This window comes from Pteronotus mesoamericanus, unplaced genomic scaffold (genome assembly GCF_021234165.1).
Source record: "Pteronotus mesoamericanus isolate MK-2021 breed Mesoamerican mustached bat unplaced genomic scaffold, CSHL_Meso_final scaffold_1186, whole genome shotgun sequence".
Taxonomy (NCBI): Eukaryota; Metazoa; Chordata; class Mammalia; order Chiroptera; family Mormoopidae; genus Pteronotus; species Pteronotus mesoamericanus.
Genome location: NW_026555302.1, coordinates 7,662,433 through 7,678,473, shown reverse-complemented (window position 1 = coordinate 7,678,473; position 16,041 = coordinate 7,662,433). Strand labels below are relative to the sequence as shown.

General features: G+C 40.7%; 1 protein-coding gene across 4 annotated transcripts in view; it reads left to right on the top strand.

The window, feature by feature from the left end:
* RALGPS2 (Ral GEF with PH domain and SH3 binding motif 2) overlaps positions 1 to 14,930 on the top strand; it is a 94,944-nt gene extending 80,014 nt beyond the window's left edge. For 2 of the 4 annotated variants that reach the window (XM_054587717.1, XM_054587716.1), the window contains 5 exons: positions 1,366 to 1,471; positions 3,029 to 3,121; positions 7,483 to 7,588; positions 9,205 to 9,296; positions 12,946 to 14,930. In XM_054587717.1, coding sequence (XP_054443692.1) covers positions 1,366 to 1,471; positions 3,029 to 3,121; positions 7,483 to 7,588; positions 9,205 to 9,296; positions 12,946 to 12,975 — 427 coding nt within the window. In that variant the 3' untranslated portion in view covers positions 12,976 to 14,930. Of the gene's footprint in view, positions 1 to 1,365; positions 1,472 to 2,891; positions 2,893 to 3,028; positions 3,122 to 7,482; positions 7,589 to 9,204; positions 9,297 to 11,778; positions 11,828 to 12,945 lie in introns of those variants that run through there. The other 2 variants (XM_054587715.1, XM_054587718.1) reach the window with 2 other exon arrangements.
* Positions 14,931 to 16,041: the final 1,111 nt, after the last annotated feature.

Sequence of the window (16,041 nt, the reverse complement as noted above, 5' to 3'; positions counted from 1 at the left end):
CACTGAGCCATACCAGCCAGGGCCCAAGTTGGTAGCTTTTTAACTGCACAGGTCTTTCTAATGCTGCTAGTGACTCGATGAGCAATACAAAAATCCACTTCTAGCCTTAATCAAAGGCCACAGTCAAAGAAGTGACTTTGCTAATAAGCATACATTAAATTTGCCTTTCGAAAGAACTTTTTAGAAAAACTGCAGGTTCTGAATTTAGAATAGTCTATATCATTAAATCAAACTTGGTATTTAAATGCATGTTCATTACATTGTTCATCTAGTTATCCTGAGTCCTCTTTCTATACTGTATTAGCTTCAGACAAAAATGAGGGTGATATAGATTGATTTGCTGGGTGCTAGAGGTTAATGGTAAAGGGTAATCGGTCAATTTGTAATACAACAAAATAGCCAACTTTATCAGTGAACTTGATGTCATTTTGATGGTGTCTAACCTCTTTTTTGTATACCTCTATGAATATAAATAGCTCTAGCCTGAAATTTCTAATGGTTTCTAGGCTCTGAAGTCACTCTGAAGACACCTAAATAATCCATAAAGGGATAAATTAGCAAACATCAGTTTTTGTTCGCTGTTGTAAGAATTCTGCAGCTCAAATCAGATCACCAGAGAATGACAGATTTTTATTAATGTATGTGTTTTAATTGATTCATGTGGAAATTACTCTTGTTTCAAATATAGGACCTTAAATCAATTGGGGAAAGATATTTAAATGTTGGTAATTTTATGATGGTTTTTCTTAAGCTATATGGAAAGGAAATCTTGGGTTTTGGAGTTAGGCTGTGTGTATAATCAAAAACTTATGCCTTGATAACATTTAAATGTAATTAAAATTGCAGAAAGACAGTTGTTTTATGTTGTTACTGCTTTTTTACTTCACCTGTTTTAGAGTTAAATTAAGTGTGGGTTTTCTTTTTCCTTTTTGAGCTTTTATTAACTTTATTTTGTGTTTTATATGCTTAAATACTTTTAACAAATTTCTTCACTTTTCCTCTAAGGACTTAAAGTTTCTAATGGGGGAAAAAGTTTACAGCAGTGATGCAATGTGTTAAGAAGAACAGTCTCAGATCTTTCATTTAATCTTTAATTAAGTCAACTACTCTATTCTTTTTAAATTATACTTGTTCAAATATGTAATAACGTGTGTGGTTTTAATTATCTGCTGACTTTAATAACTTCCTGAATACTTCTGTAACAGCGTATAAATTTCAGATCAATAATCCATAATAATTCAGTGTCTTCTCATTCTGAATAAAGTAACAAAGTTTTAAAATAAAGATTAATTAAATTTAAGTGCCTATGATAACTGCTATACACAAAAGCTCTTACCTTGTTTTTTCTTTATTTCATCATTATAGTTCTGCAGAATCGGAAGATTTGGCAGTACATTTATATCCAGGAGCTGTTACTATTCAAGGTGTTCTCAAGAGAAAAACTTTGTTAAAAGAAGGCAAAAAGCCTAAAGTAAGATTTTATCATTATATTTAAATACTTCTAAAATCTATAAATGTATAAGACCTCCAAAAACATGAAGACAGTTGAAATAAAACCAGGTACATAGTACACTTGAAGTAATTTAAGATACACATTTGCCCTGCTATGTTTTTTTCATTTAGATTTCAGTTAAATCATATATGTAGGGTGCTTAAATTAAGGTGCTCTCACGCTCCTCTTTGCCCTCTAAACTTTGAAGTACATAGTGTTAGGAAGTATTTTAGTAGTAAGTTTAGGAAAAATAGAGAATAGGAAATAGCAAACCTAAAATGGAATTCAGCCAACTTGTTTGTCAGTTTTAAGTTGTTTAACTCGGTAATGCAGTTTTGTTTTCCCATATGAAATAGAACCCAGATATTAAATGTCCTTCAAACCATAATTGCATTAAAAAAAAAGTTTGGTGGAACAAAGCTTTTTGACATGTAACACAAAAGTTGTTTTCCCCAACAACGGCACAGTAGTTTGATGACTAAAGATTTTTTTTCTCAACATGAAAGCTAGTTTGGAAAGAAACCTTGACATATATCCACACTTAAAGTTTTTGAAGATTCTAGAGCTTCTTAAAGTCTAAAACTCATTTACATCTCAGCGGTCTGAGTTTTGCTGCTTACATTACAACCAAGCAGCTGCAGGAGACCAGCTAGTGAACTGAGCACAGCCCTCCCCTCACCCCCGACCGTGCTGAGGCCTCAGCACACCTGAGGGCCTCCAGGGGCCTGCCCGGGGGAGGTGGCAGGTCCAGGGTAGAGAGCAATGGGGGATGCGGGGTCAGTAGAGCAGGTGAAAGAGGGGACATCAGAGGGAGGCTGGGGCTGCTTGAAGATGGCGAGATGCGTTGTGAGAGAAAGAGGGGCGTGAAGATCACATCTGGGTCTGGGGCTGAGCTGGGTGACTTGATGGGGACATTTACCGAAATTGGGAAGGTTTGTTTCTTTTTGTTTTTTGGTTTTGTTTTTGAGAAGGGGCAGGTGAGTCGTGGCCAAGGTCAGTTTGATATACTTATTATTAGGCTTGTAAGCGGAGATGTCAGCTTGGCTCTTTAAGAAGTACAGTGAAACGTTCAGCAGAGAGGTGGCGGCCAGAGACGGCGACTCAGGAGCCATGGGCATGCAGATAGTGGCTGACATGGGGGCTGGCGAGAGAGACAGACAGCCTGTGCGGAGAGCACCGCCGGGAAGAAGAGGCGGTGCGGGCAGCAGGGTTGGGCCTCCCGGGAGCGCGGCCGGGAGGTTCACGGGTTTGGACGGGGAGTGGGCGTCTGCTGGACCTCGCCGCAGAGGCTCGGCGCGACGGGGCCGGCGTGGGATGGGGAGGCCGTGGCAGTCTCAGTTACAGTAGAAACTGATGGGGTCTTTGATGGCATCAGTAATCCGGATGAAAGTGCTAGTAGAGTACGTCTAGTGGAAGAGATAGGAGTGTTGGAGTTGACGCTCCAGAGTGAGACAGCGGAGGGGCTGGAGCTGCGGGGCGTGGGCACCGCGAAGGCCGGGGCGCCAGCGCTGGGCACTCACGCCTTGTCCTCTCCAGGTCACCTCCTGGACAAAATACTGGGCAGCTTTGTGTGGGACACAGCTTTTCTACTATGCTGCCAAGTCTCTCAAGGCTACAGAAAGAAAACATGTAAGTACCCCTCTCCCCAGCCGGTGGCAGGGTTTTGCAGCCCCTTCACGGCTCTAAGCCTGCAGTCCTGGTGGAGTGCACCCGCTGGGGCTTTGTTCCGGATGCTAAACCAGAAGTTCTTACACCTCTTCCCTGAGTGTTATAATGGAATTATTTTTTATTTGTAAGACCATTCCAAGGAAAGTCCTGGAATAACTTCCATGTTTTGAAGTTTCTTTTCTGAATGCTAGTTTTTTCCTTTGCAAATGTCAAAAGCGCACGTTACAAATACCTGTCTGGGCATCAAAGCCTTCCGAACCGGGTTTCTTGCTCGGAAGGCGGTGGAAGACCATTGCCTTGGAGTCTCGGCTCTAATGTGAAAAACTGCAGACATCATGTAAAGAACTTTCCACCTCAATTTCTGATTGAGTGATTTTTCCCAGCAGTGAGAAGGAATAATAGTTACCATGGTTACTGTGCTCCACTTTCTAGTGCTTTGTGTTATGTAAAAGAAGCCTTAATGCTCATTTCTCCAAATGTAGAATCTTTCTGTAAATCTTTTTTGCATGCTGTTTTGTTTTTATATGCCAGTGATATATCTTTGAAAGAAAGAGTAATTATCTTTGTTTCATTAGTAAATCTCTCCAAGAGGAATTTTATTTCTAAGTCATGTATTCTCTGGGGAAACGAAGTGGTTTAACATACTGAAGAAAGATAAGCCACTAAAAAAATTGTCTTTTTACTACTTCTGAGTTTACCCAAATAACACTGTGTAATTCTTTATCGTCAGGTTAGCCCTTTGATCAAACCAGAGGCGTAGAGCGCGTGTTTTTGGCTTAAACGAATGTGGAAGGTGCCGAAAGGCAGCATCGGCTTCCTTCTCAGCCATACACACGGCTTGTCACTGTCCTGGATCCCGTGTTAATCACTGCCTTGCTATTCTTCTGCTGACCATGTTTCCTTAAACAACAGCACGGTGCTTCCTTTTTTGAACTGTACCTGAGTAAAATCATATAAATCTCGAAGCACTGGCTTTTTTGTTCACTGTTAGGTTATAATTGTTTAGATGAAGTCCTCACATTGAGGTAAAGAACCTTTTTTTTTTTTTTTTTTTTTTTTTTGGTCAAGTTGCCCAAAATGCCTACATACAAACAAAGTCACATAGAGTAGTTTCACTGAAATACTTTGCAGAGTAGTTGCCTCTGTTTAGTATTGCTGTACTCAAAGGGGGAAAGTCGATGTGGTTAACTCTTCACAGAGCCACTTTGAAACCAGTGGCTGGATTTCTCTGATTATGAAGAAGTAGCTATTCAAATTTTAAAAAAAGTTTTTTAACTTTGAATATAAAGAAGCCAGATTAGAGAATTGATAACTAAATATGTTGTCTACTGCGAATGTTAAATATCTTTTTGTGTTTGGTGTTGCTGCTTACAACATTATGATAGTTTTGATTTTTAATTATATGAGGTTTTTGATAAATATATATGAAATATTAAAAATTAGAGTATAGTAAATTGTAAGGAAATTAAATTACATACCAAAGGAATACACTGTATTCCTCATCTTTTTAGTTAAAACTGTTAAGATTAAAGAAAGAATTGTAAGAGCAAAATAGATGGTATAGAGCCAGGTCCATATTTATATTTTAGGATAGAAGAGATAAGGTACAGATTAAAAGCAATGAGGGGAACAAAATTTAAATACAAATTGAAAGAAAATGTTGGCTCTGTATAAGCAACTGATAAAGGATTAAAATCTATTACATAAGCATGGCACCACCTATGTAGTATTCTTTCCAAAAACTTAACCTGAATCTAATTGTGAGGAAACCATTAAATCCAGATTGTGGGACATTGTACAAGGTAGCTGGCTTGCATTCTTAAGGCCAAAATTTGACAGATGGAGCAGGATAGAGGTGAGGAAGACTCTCAGAGTAAAAGAGACTAAAGGGTATTGACAGCTAAATGCAAGGTATGTACCATGGTTGAATCCTGGAGGGAATTTTTTTTAAACTATAGAGGACATAATTGGGACAATTGAAGAAATTTTAACATGGACTTTATATGGTTGTGTCTGTTAAATTCCTTAGATATGATACATTGTGGTTTATAGGATTATATCCTTACGGCATACATGTTGAAATAGTTAGAGTTCAATGTTACGGTGTCTGTGACTTGTATTTAAATGTTCAGAGAGATCAAGCAAATGCAAAATGTAGGTATGTGGGTAATTATTGTAGCATTTTTTTCAACATCTCTGTAGTTTCAGCCTCTTCAAAATTAAAAGCTGGAGGGGGAAAAATCAATAAGGAAAATTTACTTGTTTATATATGTATAAACACAGAAGGAGGAAATCTAGAATCCTGCACACACATTTTTTTACTCTGTGTGTGTGTGTGTGTGTATTTTTGGCTTTTTGCCCCTGAGGAACAGGGTAGGCTTGGGAAGGTAGAGTAATAGGAGCAAGAGAAAGGGGACTATTATTTTGTTATGTCTATGATTTTGAATGTTTTAAAATGAAAACACTCACTGTAAAAATATTCTTAATGGAAGTGTATTGTGTGACTATTATAAAAAAATATTTGTAGATATATTTGAACCGATCACTGCATGGCAGTGAATGAAGCAACAGCAACAACAACAACAAAATACACAAACACCAAAGCAAAGCAGAAAAAAAATTTGATGGGTGCAGCGGAGACAGCCCCCACCCCCACCCCGGGACCCCTCGGTGGTCCTTGCCTCTGTGGCTCTCCTGCTCTGAGCTTGTGAGCCTAGGTCAGGCTCCCAGCTTCCCTTTTCAGGACACTAACTAAACGGAGACTGGGAGCTCTCCGAGATTTTGAGAGACGCGACCTCCTTCTCCGTGAGTGTTCAATCAACTCATTATGAGAGGCAGTCGTGCGGGTCAGGTTCCCATTGACTGGACCAGTTTCCCGACGGCCTCACCTCATTCTGCAGCTGCAGCTTCTCTCCCTCTTCCTGATGGGTCTGCTGGCACGGACGCCTCCCGCTTCTGGCTCTGCTTTTCTGTGCACTTGACCTGCTCGTTGGAGGTCTGCAGTGCCATACCCTGCTGGGCTGTGGTCACTGCCCAGGGTTCCAGCTGCTCCAAGCGCCGCTACCACATTGCCACCCATGCCTGCGCACTTTAGCGCGTCAATTTTAGAATCAGTTTCTCAAGTTCCCTGTGAAACCCTATTGGAGTTTTTCTTGAACTGACCCTGAATCTCTAGATCAGTTTAGGGCTAATTGACATCTTTACAATAGAGAGCCTCTGTCTTGATCTCACAGGGTTTCTCCATTGATTTTAGATCTTCTTCAGTGTCTTTTTAACTGTTACACTTTCTGGTATGTCTTTTGTTACATGTTTTCCTAGATGCCTTTCTTATAAGCAACTTCTATATTTTGAGTGTATAGAATTACAGTTGGCTTTCATATTGATCTTTTCTAGGCATCCTCGCTAGTGTTTCTTATTAGTTTGGTAGGGTTGGATAGATTTCTGAGTAGATAATATCATCTGTGTGTAATGGCGGTTTTACTTCTTCCTCGCCCTTTTATTTCTTTTTTGTTATCTTGCTGAGGTGACTGGGTAGCACTGGTGGGCATCCTTACCTGAGTACTGATTTTGAAATGTTTATAGCATTCTACCCTTACATGTATGTTGCAGAGCTCTGGGGGTTTTCTGCTTTGTTTTGGTCTGGCTTTTGTATGAGTATGTTGCTGCTGCTGCTGCTGCTATTTGTGCGGTAGGTATCCCTGTTGAATGAGAAAGTTTCCTTCTTTTCCTAGTCTGTCACAAATATGTATTTATATTTCAGCAAATGCTTTTATTTTACATCAACTGAGTTGATACTTTTCTCTCTTAATCTGTTAATATGGTGATTTATAATACTTTTTTCTAAAGATGAACTAACCTCATTTTCTTGAAATCAACCCAGCTTCCCTGCTTTAATTGACTTCGAACATTAAACCAACCTCACATTCCTGCAATAAATGCGGTTTGGTCATCATGTATCAGCTTTTTTATACACTGCTGGATTCAGTTTGCTAATATTTAATGTCTTTTATTTTGTTCATGAATGAAACAATCTCATTTTTTCTATTCTTTTATAATCTTTCTTCATTACTAAAGTGTAACGTTAAAAAACACTCAGATGTTGGTGAGGAGTTGAAGCTGGGAAAGACCTGGAAATCAGGGACCCTCTCGAGAGGGCGTGCCTGGGCGGGGTTTAGTAGTGATGGGCCCTGAGCACACCTGACCAGCAAGAAGGCACAGACCTCGACTCTCACCGAGAGAAACTGACCGCATGCTCCCTGACACTTAAATTCTGCTTAGGATGAGCCATCGAGATAACCATTAATCATCTTTTTACCTCTCAGTTCAAGTCAACGTCAAATAAGAACGTGTCTGTGGTAGGATGGATGGTGATGATGGCGGATGACCCAGAGCACCCTGACCTCTTCCTGCTGACTGACTCTGAGAAAGGTGAATCCTGAGAACCGCCAGGGGTCAGGGGCTGCCTATCCGTGACTTCCAGCGAGCCAAAGCCCGGTGTGACTGGGTCGCTGGTTCACTGGGGGAAGCCTGGTGTGGTTTTGTCTCTTGGGAAATAGTTCACATAATGTATAGTAGTAATATCAATATTTTAGTTATCAATTAATGTTTATTAATTGCTTACTTAATCAGCTTATTTTCTTTGCTGCAGGGGGCATAAGCTTGAAATTAAAAGTCCAGGTAATCCCTAGAGAGCTAAAAACCAGGGAGGGAAGGAGGAATTTTGAGAGTCTGTTGGCCACTGTTGGCTTTAAAATCTCAGTGCTTTGCCATGTACACAGTATGCCTTCATTTATCCTCTGAATTAAATTGTTAGGCTGTGAATGTGGCAGAGCTTTTCCTGTAAATTATCTTTATGCCATTATTTTTAATCAAGTTAATCGTTTGACTTGAAGCACTGTCCAAAGAAGTATAATTTAAATTATAATACTTCGCTTATGACATAGAGACGTTTATGAATAAAATAATTGGCTGTCGATCTTGCGAGTTTTTAAAGTGGATGTAACGAGTTGGAGGGTGGCCGCGTAGAATCACCTGTACCTCCTGCCCCTGCTCGTGCGTGAGGGGAGGCCTCAGGCGGTCACCAGCACAGAGCCTTCGATAGAGGGTTAGATGAAGAAGAGGTGGTGCATTCCCCCCCCCCCCCACGATGGGATAGTACTCAGCCGTAAGAAAAGACAAAATTCTGCCTTTTGGAACAACATGGGTGAACCTTGAGAAATCATGCTAAGTGAAATAAGTCAGAAAAAGCTAAGAACTGTACGATTTCAGTCATATGCAGGGTATAAAACTGAAAGGCTTGGACACAGACAGCAATGTGGTGGTTGCCAGAGGGAAGGGGGTGGGAGAAGTGGGGGGTAGAAAGGGCCTAATATATGGTGATGGAAGATGCTCTGACTTTGAGCAGTGGGCACACAGTGCAACATACGGATCACGTATTGTACACTTGAAACCTACATGATCCTATTAACCAGTGTCACCCCAGTATGTTTAATAAAAATAAAAGTAGTACTGACAAGAACAGAAGGAACAGATCCTAACACGACAGCTGCTCTGCCCTCCTAACACTGCCGGCTGCTGAGGGGCGCCCCAGGGGGAGCCAGCAAGGAGCTCCCCTCTTACCTGCCCCAGCTCTTCCCTCCGCAGCGCACAGCAGAAATGTTTTGTGGGCTTTTGTGGGCTGTGTGGTTGTATCTCGACCTTGGCATATTCAGAATGTATTTCCTGTCAACAGATAATCTGCTTTTAGGGTACTCTGGTGCTTTAAGTAAAAACACCATTAATACACATACAAATCCAGAGAAGCCAATTTTATTGAGATATACTTTAAACAACACTGAAGGAGACAGAATTACTTCTCTTCCGGTTCACAGACAGCAAAGCAGTGACTTGCGTGAGGGAGGCCACAGGAATGTGGCTGAGAGACTCTTGGTGGCAGGCAGCTGGGTGTTAGCACTCTGAAACTAAGAACTCGAGGCTCGCTTTATTTTGCTCCTTCAGAGGTGGCAGAATTATTATTATTTCACCCTTGTTTTTGATAATTTCAGGAAATTCATACAAGTTTCAAGCTGGCAATAGGATGAATGCAATGCTGTGGTTCAAGCATTTGAGTGCCGCCTGCCAAAGTAACAAACAACAGGTGAGCATTTCTCTTAATCCTCAAATAGTCCGTAACTTGGGCACGTGTTTAGGAGCTCCAGTGAGAAGTAGATTAATGTCCCAAGAGCAGCGGGTGAGTGGTTTTGTTCTTTTTCTTGTTGACAGCATTTAGCAAGACTTGAATTCTATATGTTAGGAAGATGGGCAATAAACAAATGAACAAATAACAAAGTTTCAAATAGTGAAAACTATACAAGAAAACAAAACAGAATTATGTGATAAAGATTGATGGGAGTAGAGACAACTTGAAATCAATAGGAGTGAGCAGCAGAGGTTTCCCTAGGGAGATGACATTGATGTGAAAGACGAGAAGGAGCTGCGGCATGAAAACTAGGGGACCAGAGTTCCCGCAGAGGGGACAGAGTGCAGAGACCCTGGCGCTGCAGTGGGCTCAAGGCATTCAGAACAGGAGAACGCCACTCGTGCTGGCAGGGTATAGAGAGCGGCAAGGGCATGCGGTCCTGGAGGGAGGGAAGGAAGGGGCGCTTCGCGCTGATAAAGCTCATTTTGATTCGTCTTTGTTCTGCAGATGACCTGACATGCATTTCTGTGGTTGCTGTGAAACCCAGAACCACTTGGATTTGTTTATATTTTACTGAGAAAAGACTTTTCAGCTGCAAAGAATAAATCCATAGTGTTGTTATCCCCAAGCGCTGTTGGCGGATTTAAAGTTGAACCATGAATTGGTTGAACAGACATAAAGTAGCATAACTATAGTTACGGATATTTCTGTAGACTTTTTTAGACTAGTTTTTAGTTGAATAGATTTGAGAATCATTGGCTTAAGATACTAAAATACAGTGCTATCAGTAGCTGATTGTAAGTAACATAATTTACTATGTAAGTTTATAAAGCTTATAAAAGTGTTTTTCCCCCTGTGAAATCAGGACCCCTTTTTATGGTAAAGGAAGACTTAAGGCTCAAAGGTGCTAAGTGACCAATACAAGGTCAACCAAGTAAAAAGGTGGGTCTGAGGTGTAAACTCTGTCTTCATGCCAAGTATTGTTGGAATGGGCCTTGTTTGTTTACAGATTTTATTTCAGATACATATGAAAGACCAGCGGCAGTATTTGCTACCACTTTTCACAGTCTCCATTAAGGACATGAAAGGCCAGATTTCAAGATTAATCTAAGCAGTGTATGCATATAAGCATAGAGGTTCAGTTTCCTTAACTGTGTCAGCCAGATGTGTGTGAATGGCATTTGTTTGTTTCTATACTTGCAAGAATCAAAGTCATACCAAATTTATAAATAGAAGGTGTGAAATTTGAATATTTAGTAGAAGACTCTAACTGACTCATACAGCATCTTAAACCACGTTCAGGCAACCTTGGAGGAAATGAAACTTTTACTTTAATAATGGGTTTCTTATAACCAGGCCTGAGAGTTTATACTTTAACTTAAGCTTATGAGTATTTGCATTGTATTTGATTTATAAATCAGTTATGATCATATTTTTCATTCAGAATAATTTTTCATTCAGAAACACATATAGGAGGTTAATTATTTTCAGTATCTTAGGTTTTTAAAATAAAGATTGCTGAAGAGTGAGAGCTGTTTGCTTCTTTTTTAATCCTCACCCGAGTATATGTTTATTAATTTTAGAGGGGGAGAGAGAGAAACATCAACGTGAGAGGGAAACATCAGTTGGTTGCCTCCCATGCCCACCCCATCCAGGGCTCAAACCCACAACCTTTCGGTGTATAGGCCAACGCTCCAACCAACTGAGCCACCTGCCCAGCGCTTTTAAACTTTTAAAAGACAGAAATGACCACTGATGTATGAGTATCTACTAACACAGCTGTGGAAATTTGGTAGTAAAAAATAAGGGCATTTTTTTAAAAATGGCGAAACCCTCTCTTAGTCCTTGACTAGAGAACTCATCAAATAATTTCAAAAAATAAAATATATTTATGTATCAAAGAATCACTGTTGAATTTTGAACTTGGAAGAAGTTAAATTGCATTTGATACCATCTATAAGCAGTACATTGTTGTATAACGGGTAACCTATTGATTTTTCGGAGTCATGAAGTATCTCATCAGATCATCTAACAATGAATTTTATTCCTTCATACTTAAGTTCGTGATTTCACAAATTTTAGTAATGTTTGTTATAAAATTATCTGTTCTGGATTTGAAAATTGGGGCATGTAGGAATTCAGATACTCACAGATGAGAAAATAAAGACCAACAAGCTTTTGTTTGTCTGAACTCTCACCCTACGAAGAGCCGTACTTGCTCGCTCACTCAGCGAGCATCTGCTGGGCCCTCGTGTTAGATGGGAACAACGCTGACCTTGCCCTTCCTCCCACCCAGACTCCAGTTCACTAGAAAGAGAATATTTATTCATCTCAGTACTTTTCCTCCAAAAATGTTTTAGCATATTGTATTGATTACTCATAAATGATTACAGGACCTTCTATCACATTCCTTTTTTGACAAGATATTTTGTGATTGCAGGGGGAGGTGCAGTGGGTGGAGGTAGAAGACAGTTCAAGGGGGATAAATGGTAAGGGGAAAACATACAAAAAAATAAACTTAAAAAATGTTTTTTAATATTTTAAGGGGGTCAAATATGGTGACAGATTTGATTTGTGATGGTAAACACAGTGCAATGTACAGATGATAATATTATAGAATTGTACACTTGAAACCTTATAGGCTTATTAACCAGTATCACCCTGATAAATTTAATTTTTTTTTTATTTTTTTTTTAAGATTGTATTTATTTTTAGAGAGAGGAAAGGAGGGAGAGAGAGGGAGAGAGAAACATCAATGTGTGGTTGCATTTTGTGCATCCTCTGCTGGAGACCTAGCCTGCAACCCAGGCATGTGCCCTACACTGGGAATCAAACCAGCAACCCTTTGGTTCACAGGCCAGCGCTCAGTCCACTGAGCCACACCAGCTAGGGCTAATTTTTTTTTTAAGATACTTTAGGTCAGGAAGATTTTAATATTTGGGCTCACTTAAAATGACAAAAAAGATAAGAAATAGGACTTTGAAAAACAACTTTTAAATACTGTCAGTTTGTGGATGGAACTGCCGGGTATTGTCCTAAGTGAAGAGAGTCAGGCAGGGAAAGACAAATGCCAGATGATTTCACTTACATGTGGAATCTAAAAAACAAAACAGACTCATAGACACAGAGACCAGAATGGTGGTTGCCAAAGAGGAGAGTAGTTGGGCAAAAAAGGTAAAAGGATAAAGAAGTACAAATTGGTAGTTACAAAATAGTCATGGAAAGTATAGTTAGTAATATTGTAGTAGCTATGTGTGGTGCCAGGTGGGTACTAGACTCATCAGAGAGAGGGCAAGGGAGGGAGGAAGAGATTGTGAGGAACATCGGTCAGTTGCCTCCCGAATGTCCCCAGTCAGAAACCTGGCCCACAACGCAGGCATATGCCCTGGCCGGGAGTCAAACCCGTGACCCTTCTGTCTGTGGGATGACACCCAACCCACTGAGCCGCACCAGTCAGGGCGCTTCGTAAGTTATATAAAGGTTGAATCATGGGACTGTACAACTAAAACTAACATAATATTGAATGTTGGTTGTAATTGAAAAGATTTTAAATGTTTCAATATAAATAAATACTATCACTTTGTAATGCTTACCGTATATTTTATAGGTTCCTACAAACTTGATGACTTTTGAGTAAAAGCCTCAGAAAGAAGAGAGGTGAACTGTTGTTCCCAGTGAGAGCGGGGACCTGTGGGGCGAGCGTGGGTTGAAAACCAGCCCTGGGCCAGGGAGAGCCCGGAGCTCCCAGTGCAGCCTCAGAGTTCTGAACCAAAACAGCACTAACTTCAGGGAATGAAGCAGGACATTCCCGGAGAACCAATTGGAGTTGCAGAACAAACTGCCATGGACCATGCTTCTTATCTCGGGACTGACCTGTGGAAACCACTGCCTTAAAAGAATGAAAGGAAAACCACCATGCAACACCAAATAGTGTGTGTGAATCTTTTGGCGGTGCTGTGCTTGGAATAGATTGTAGTTAATTTGCATTTCTTTTAACTTTGTACTAATTTTGGAGGGGGCGGGGATCGCCTTTTTTAGATACACTTTAAAAAGAAAAACATCTTCCCAATGGGTTACGTCAGGAGCTGGTTCTGAACCAAGGCGCAGACCCTCCAGCGGGCAGGGCTCGGCTGGCAGCAGCCTCCCCTAGCCTGGGGCCTCCCTCGCGCCCCCACAGCGAGCGCCTAGGGATCAGAAATGTTGTCATGTGAGTCGCTGGGACTTTGTTTGGGACGTTGGGAGGGTCTTTGTTTGGTTTTGGATGAGGGAAGATATTTTTAAACACTAAACTTCTGAAATTTAGTACTGTATGGGGAACATGACTTCCTGCAGGAGGTACAAAGGCTGAGTGTTCACATGCCAGATGCTTTTTTTCAAGTGGGCTCCAGAAAACATGGTTGTTTTTAACTGGCTTTAAATGTAGCTTTCTATATGAATTCATTGTTGGACCACAGATCTGCTTAGTGGAGAATGTAATCCCTGAGGTTTTGCAGTAATTACTTTTTTTTCATTTTAGTTGTGTTTGCTCTTCTACCAGTCACAGGTGATTTTTATCATCAAGGTGATAAATTGATATTTTCTTTTATATCATTTCTTGTGCACAATGCCAGGTGTTTTTTTTTAAATATTTTTGTTCAATGTGAGATTCAAGATCACATTTGTTTAAAAGAGATTCCACGTATGTATGTATTTTATTATAAGGCATACAAAATAATTTTAAAAGGGAAAAATATGGAAGCTTGAGATTCTGGGCATTTAAACTATCGAAACTCTCCTTCTTATACAATTTCCATTTATTGCAAAAACGATTTCCTGAAAACTTAGCGCATGAAACCATATTTTGTCAATAGTTGACCAAGCAGTTTTGTGAGGGCTTTTCTATGCATAATGCATTTAATTTCCAAAATAAATGTTGAATTACAAAAAACAAAAAACCCCACAAAGATTGAAGGTAAGAAGCCTTAGAGTTTTAACAAAAAGTGGCATTTGAACAAAGGCTACACGTTTGATGTTACAAACTCAAACTCGTAACACTGGTGCAGAGTGAGAAATGCTTTCTGACTGATTTTCTAGAAGGCCTCTGTTACTTTGTGCTTCACATGAAATTTCTCACATTTGTATTAGAAAATGTTACACGTTTTTATCATAAGTATTTCACTCATGAATTCATGAAATTTAAATAGAAAATATTGCCCCCAGAATAATGAGCTAAAAATCTATCCAAAGGGAAGTAGAAGAGCTTTCTTCTGAGTGCTAAGGTGTTTTTTTTTTTAATTCAGATTCCTGTTTTGAAAGGATATTAAGAGTTCAAGTGTTTTTCTCAGATGGCACAGTTGGAAATGCCATTGTTTCTGGTTTTGTGGGAGGTGACGCGGGTGGAGGGGCGCAGTGCTGCCGCCCCCGAGTGGCCGCTCAGCGAGTGGCCTCCTGACGCCCACCCACGCCGGGGACAGAGACCCCTCCGCGGAGCCAGCAGTATTACTGGGTAGACCTTGCACATCTTATTTTTGTTCCGCATTTTTTTAAAATTTCTTACTTTGTTTATTGCGCTTCAGAAACAAGTATTTTTAACAGTGTATGTGCTTTTTAAAAAATACTGTGGATGAGAACCCTGTGGATTTTTCATTATTGTTGTGTGTGTGTGTGTGTCATGAATACGCTCAAGCGGGTGCGCCGTCGGTTGGCCGCAGCTGTGGAGGCCTGCGCCCCGACCTCAGGGCCTGACGCGCCGCGGTTCTGCCAAAGCGGGAGCGCGGCCCTGACCGCCGGTGACGCCTGCGCGACCGAGGACGGTGCTCGCGCTTGGCGGATGGTCCGTGTGCGGAACTGCGGCCCCCGACGGCCTGCAACTCCGCGTGACTGCCCAGAAGTCACCGCTGTTCCTTTGACTTCAGATTCGTCCATTCAAAAGATGAGTCATTGCTTTTTAAGATTGTTCTAGCATTTGAAGCAAAGGGAAACCACTGAGAGAAGTGAGTTAAAATAGCGTAGGTGAATTTTTTTTATCTCTTAACTCACCAGATGATACCTAGTAATACTTCAAGCAAAGAAAATCTGTCACCAGAATATGTTAAATATTTAGGTAGTTTATTAGTGGGGTGATGAATTTATTTCCCTCTTATTGGGCCCACTCAGAAGCTTGCAGTTCTCATCAACATCTAGTTCATTTGCTTCTCTCCTAGCCAAGCACTCAGAGAAACGATGCATTTCAGCTGGTGTGGGATAAGCACAATGGCCAGCACACTCCATGGCCAGGTGCAGTAGCAAGTAAACCAGCCGAAGTGCAGTGGAGACACAGCAGCTTATCGTTCATGTCCTATAGCTATGAAAACAACTGCACCACGACCTTCTGGAGCCCTGTTTTTGGTCTCATGCTCCCTCTGTGTTCGGGCTGTGCTTATCTTTCTGGAGGTTTGTTTTGTTTGTTCTTTTTTTACTGCAACCTCCAAAATGTAAAAAATGAAAGAGAACTCATGGAGCACACCCTCCTGTTTCATTTTCTTCACTGTGTAACTATTGTTTGTGTGAACATTACAAAAAGGAATCCAGACCATTTCGGTTGGAGTATGTTTTCTCCCCAGGCACGTACTTCAATGATGAGGTTTTCTCTGTATGGAAAACGCCACAGGCTGTTGTACCGCCCTCTGTACAGACTGTCTGGATAGTCGATTTTTCTGTACGGGAAGAGGTAGGGTGTTTAGAG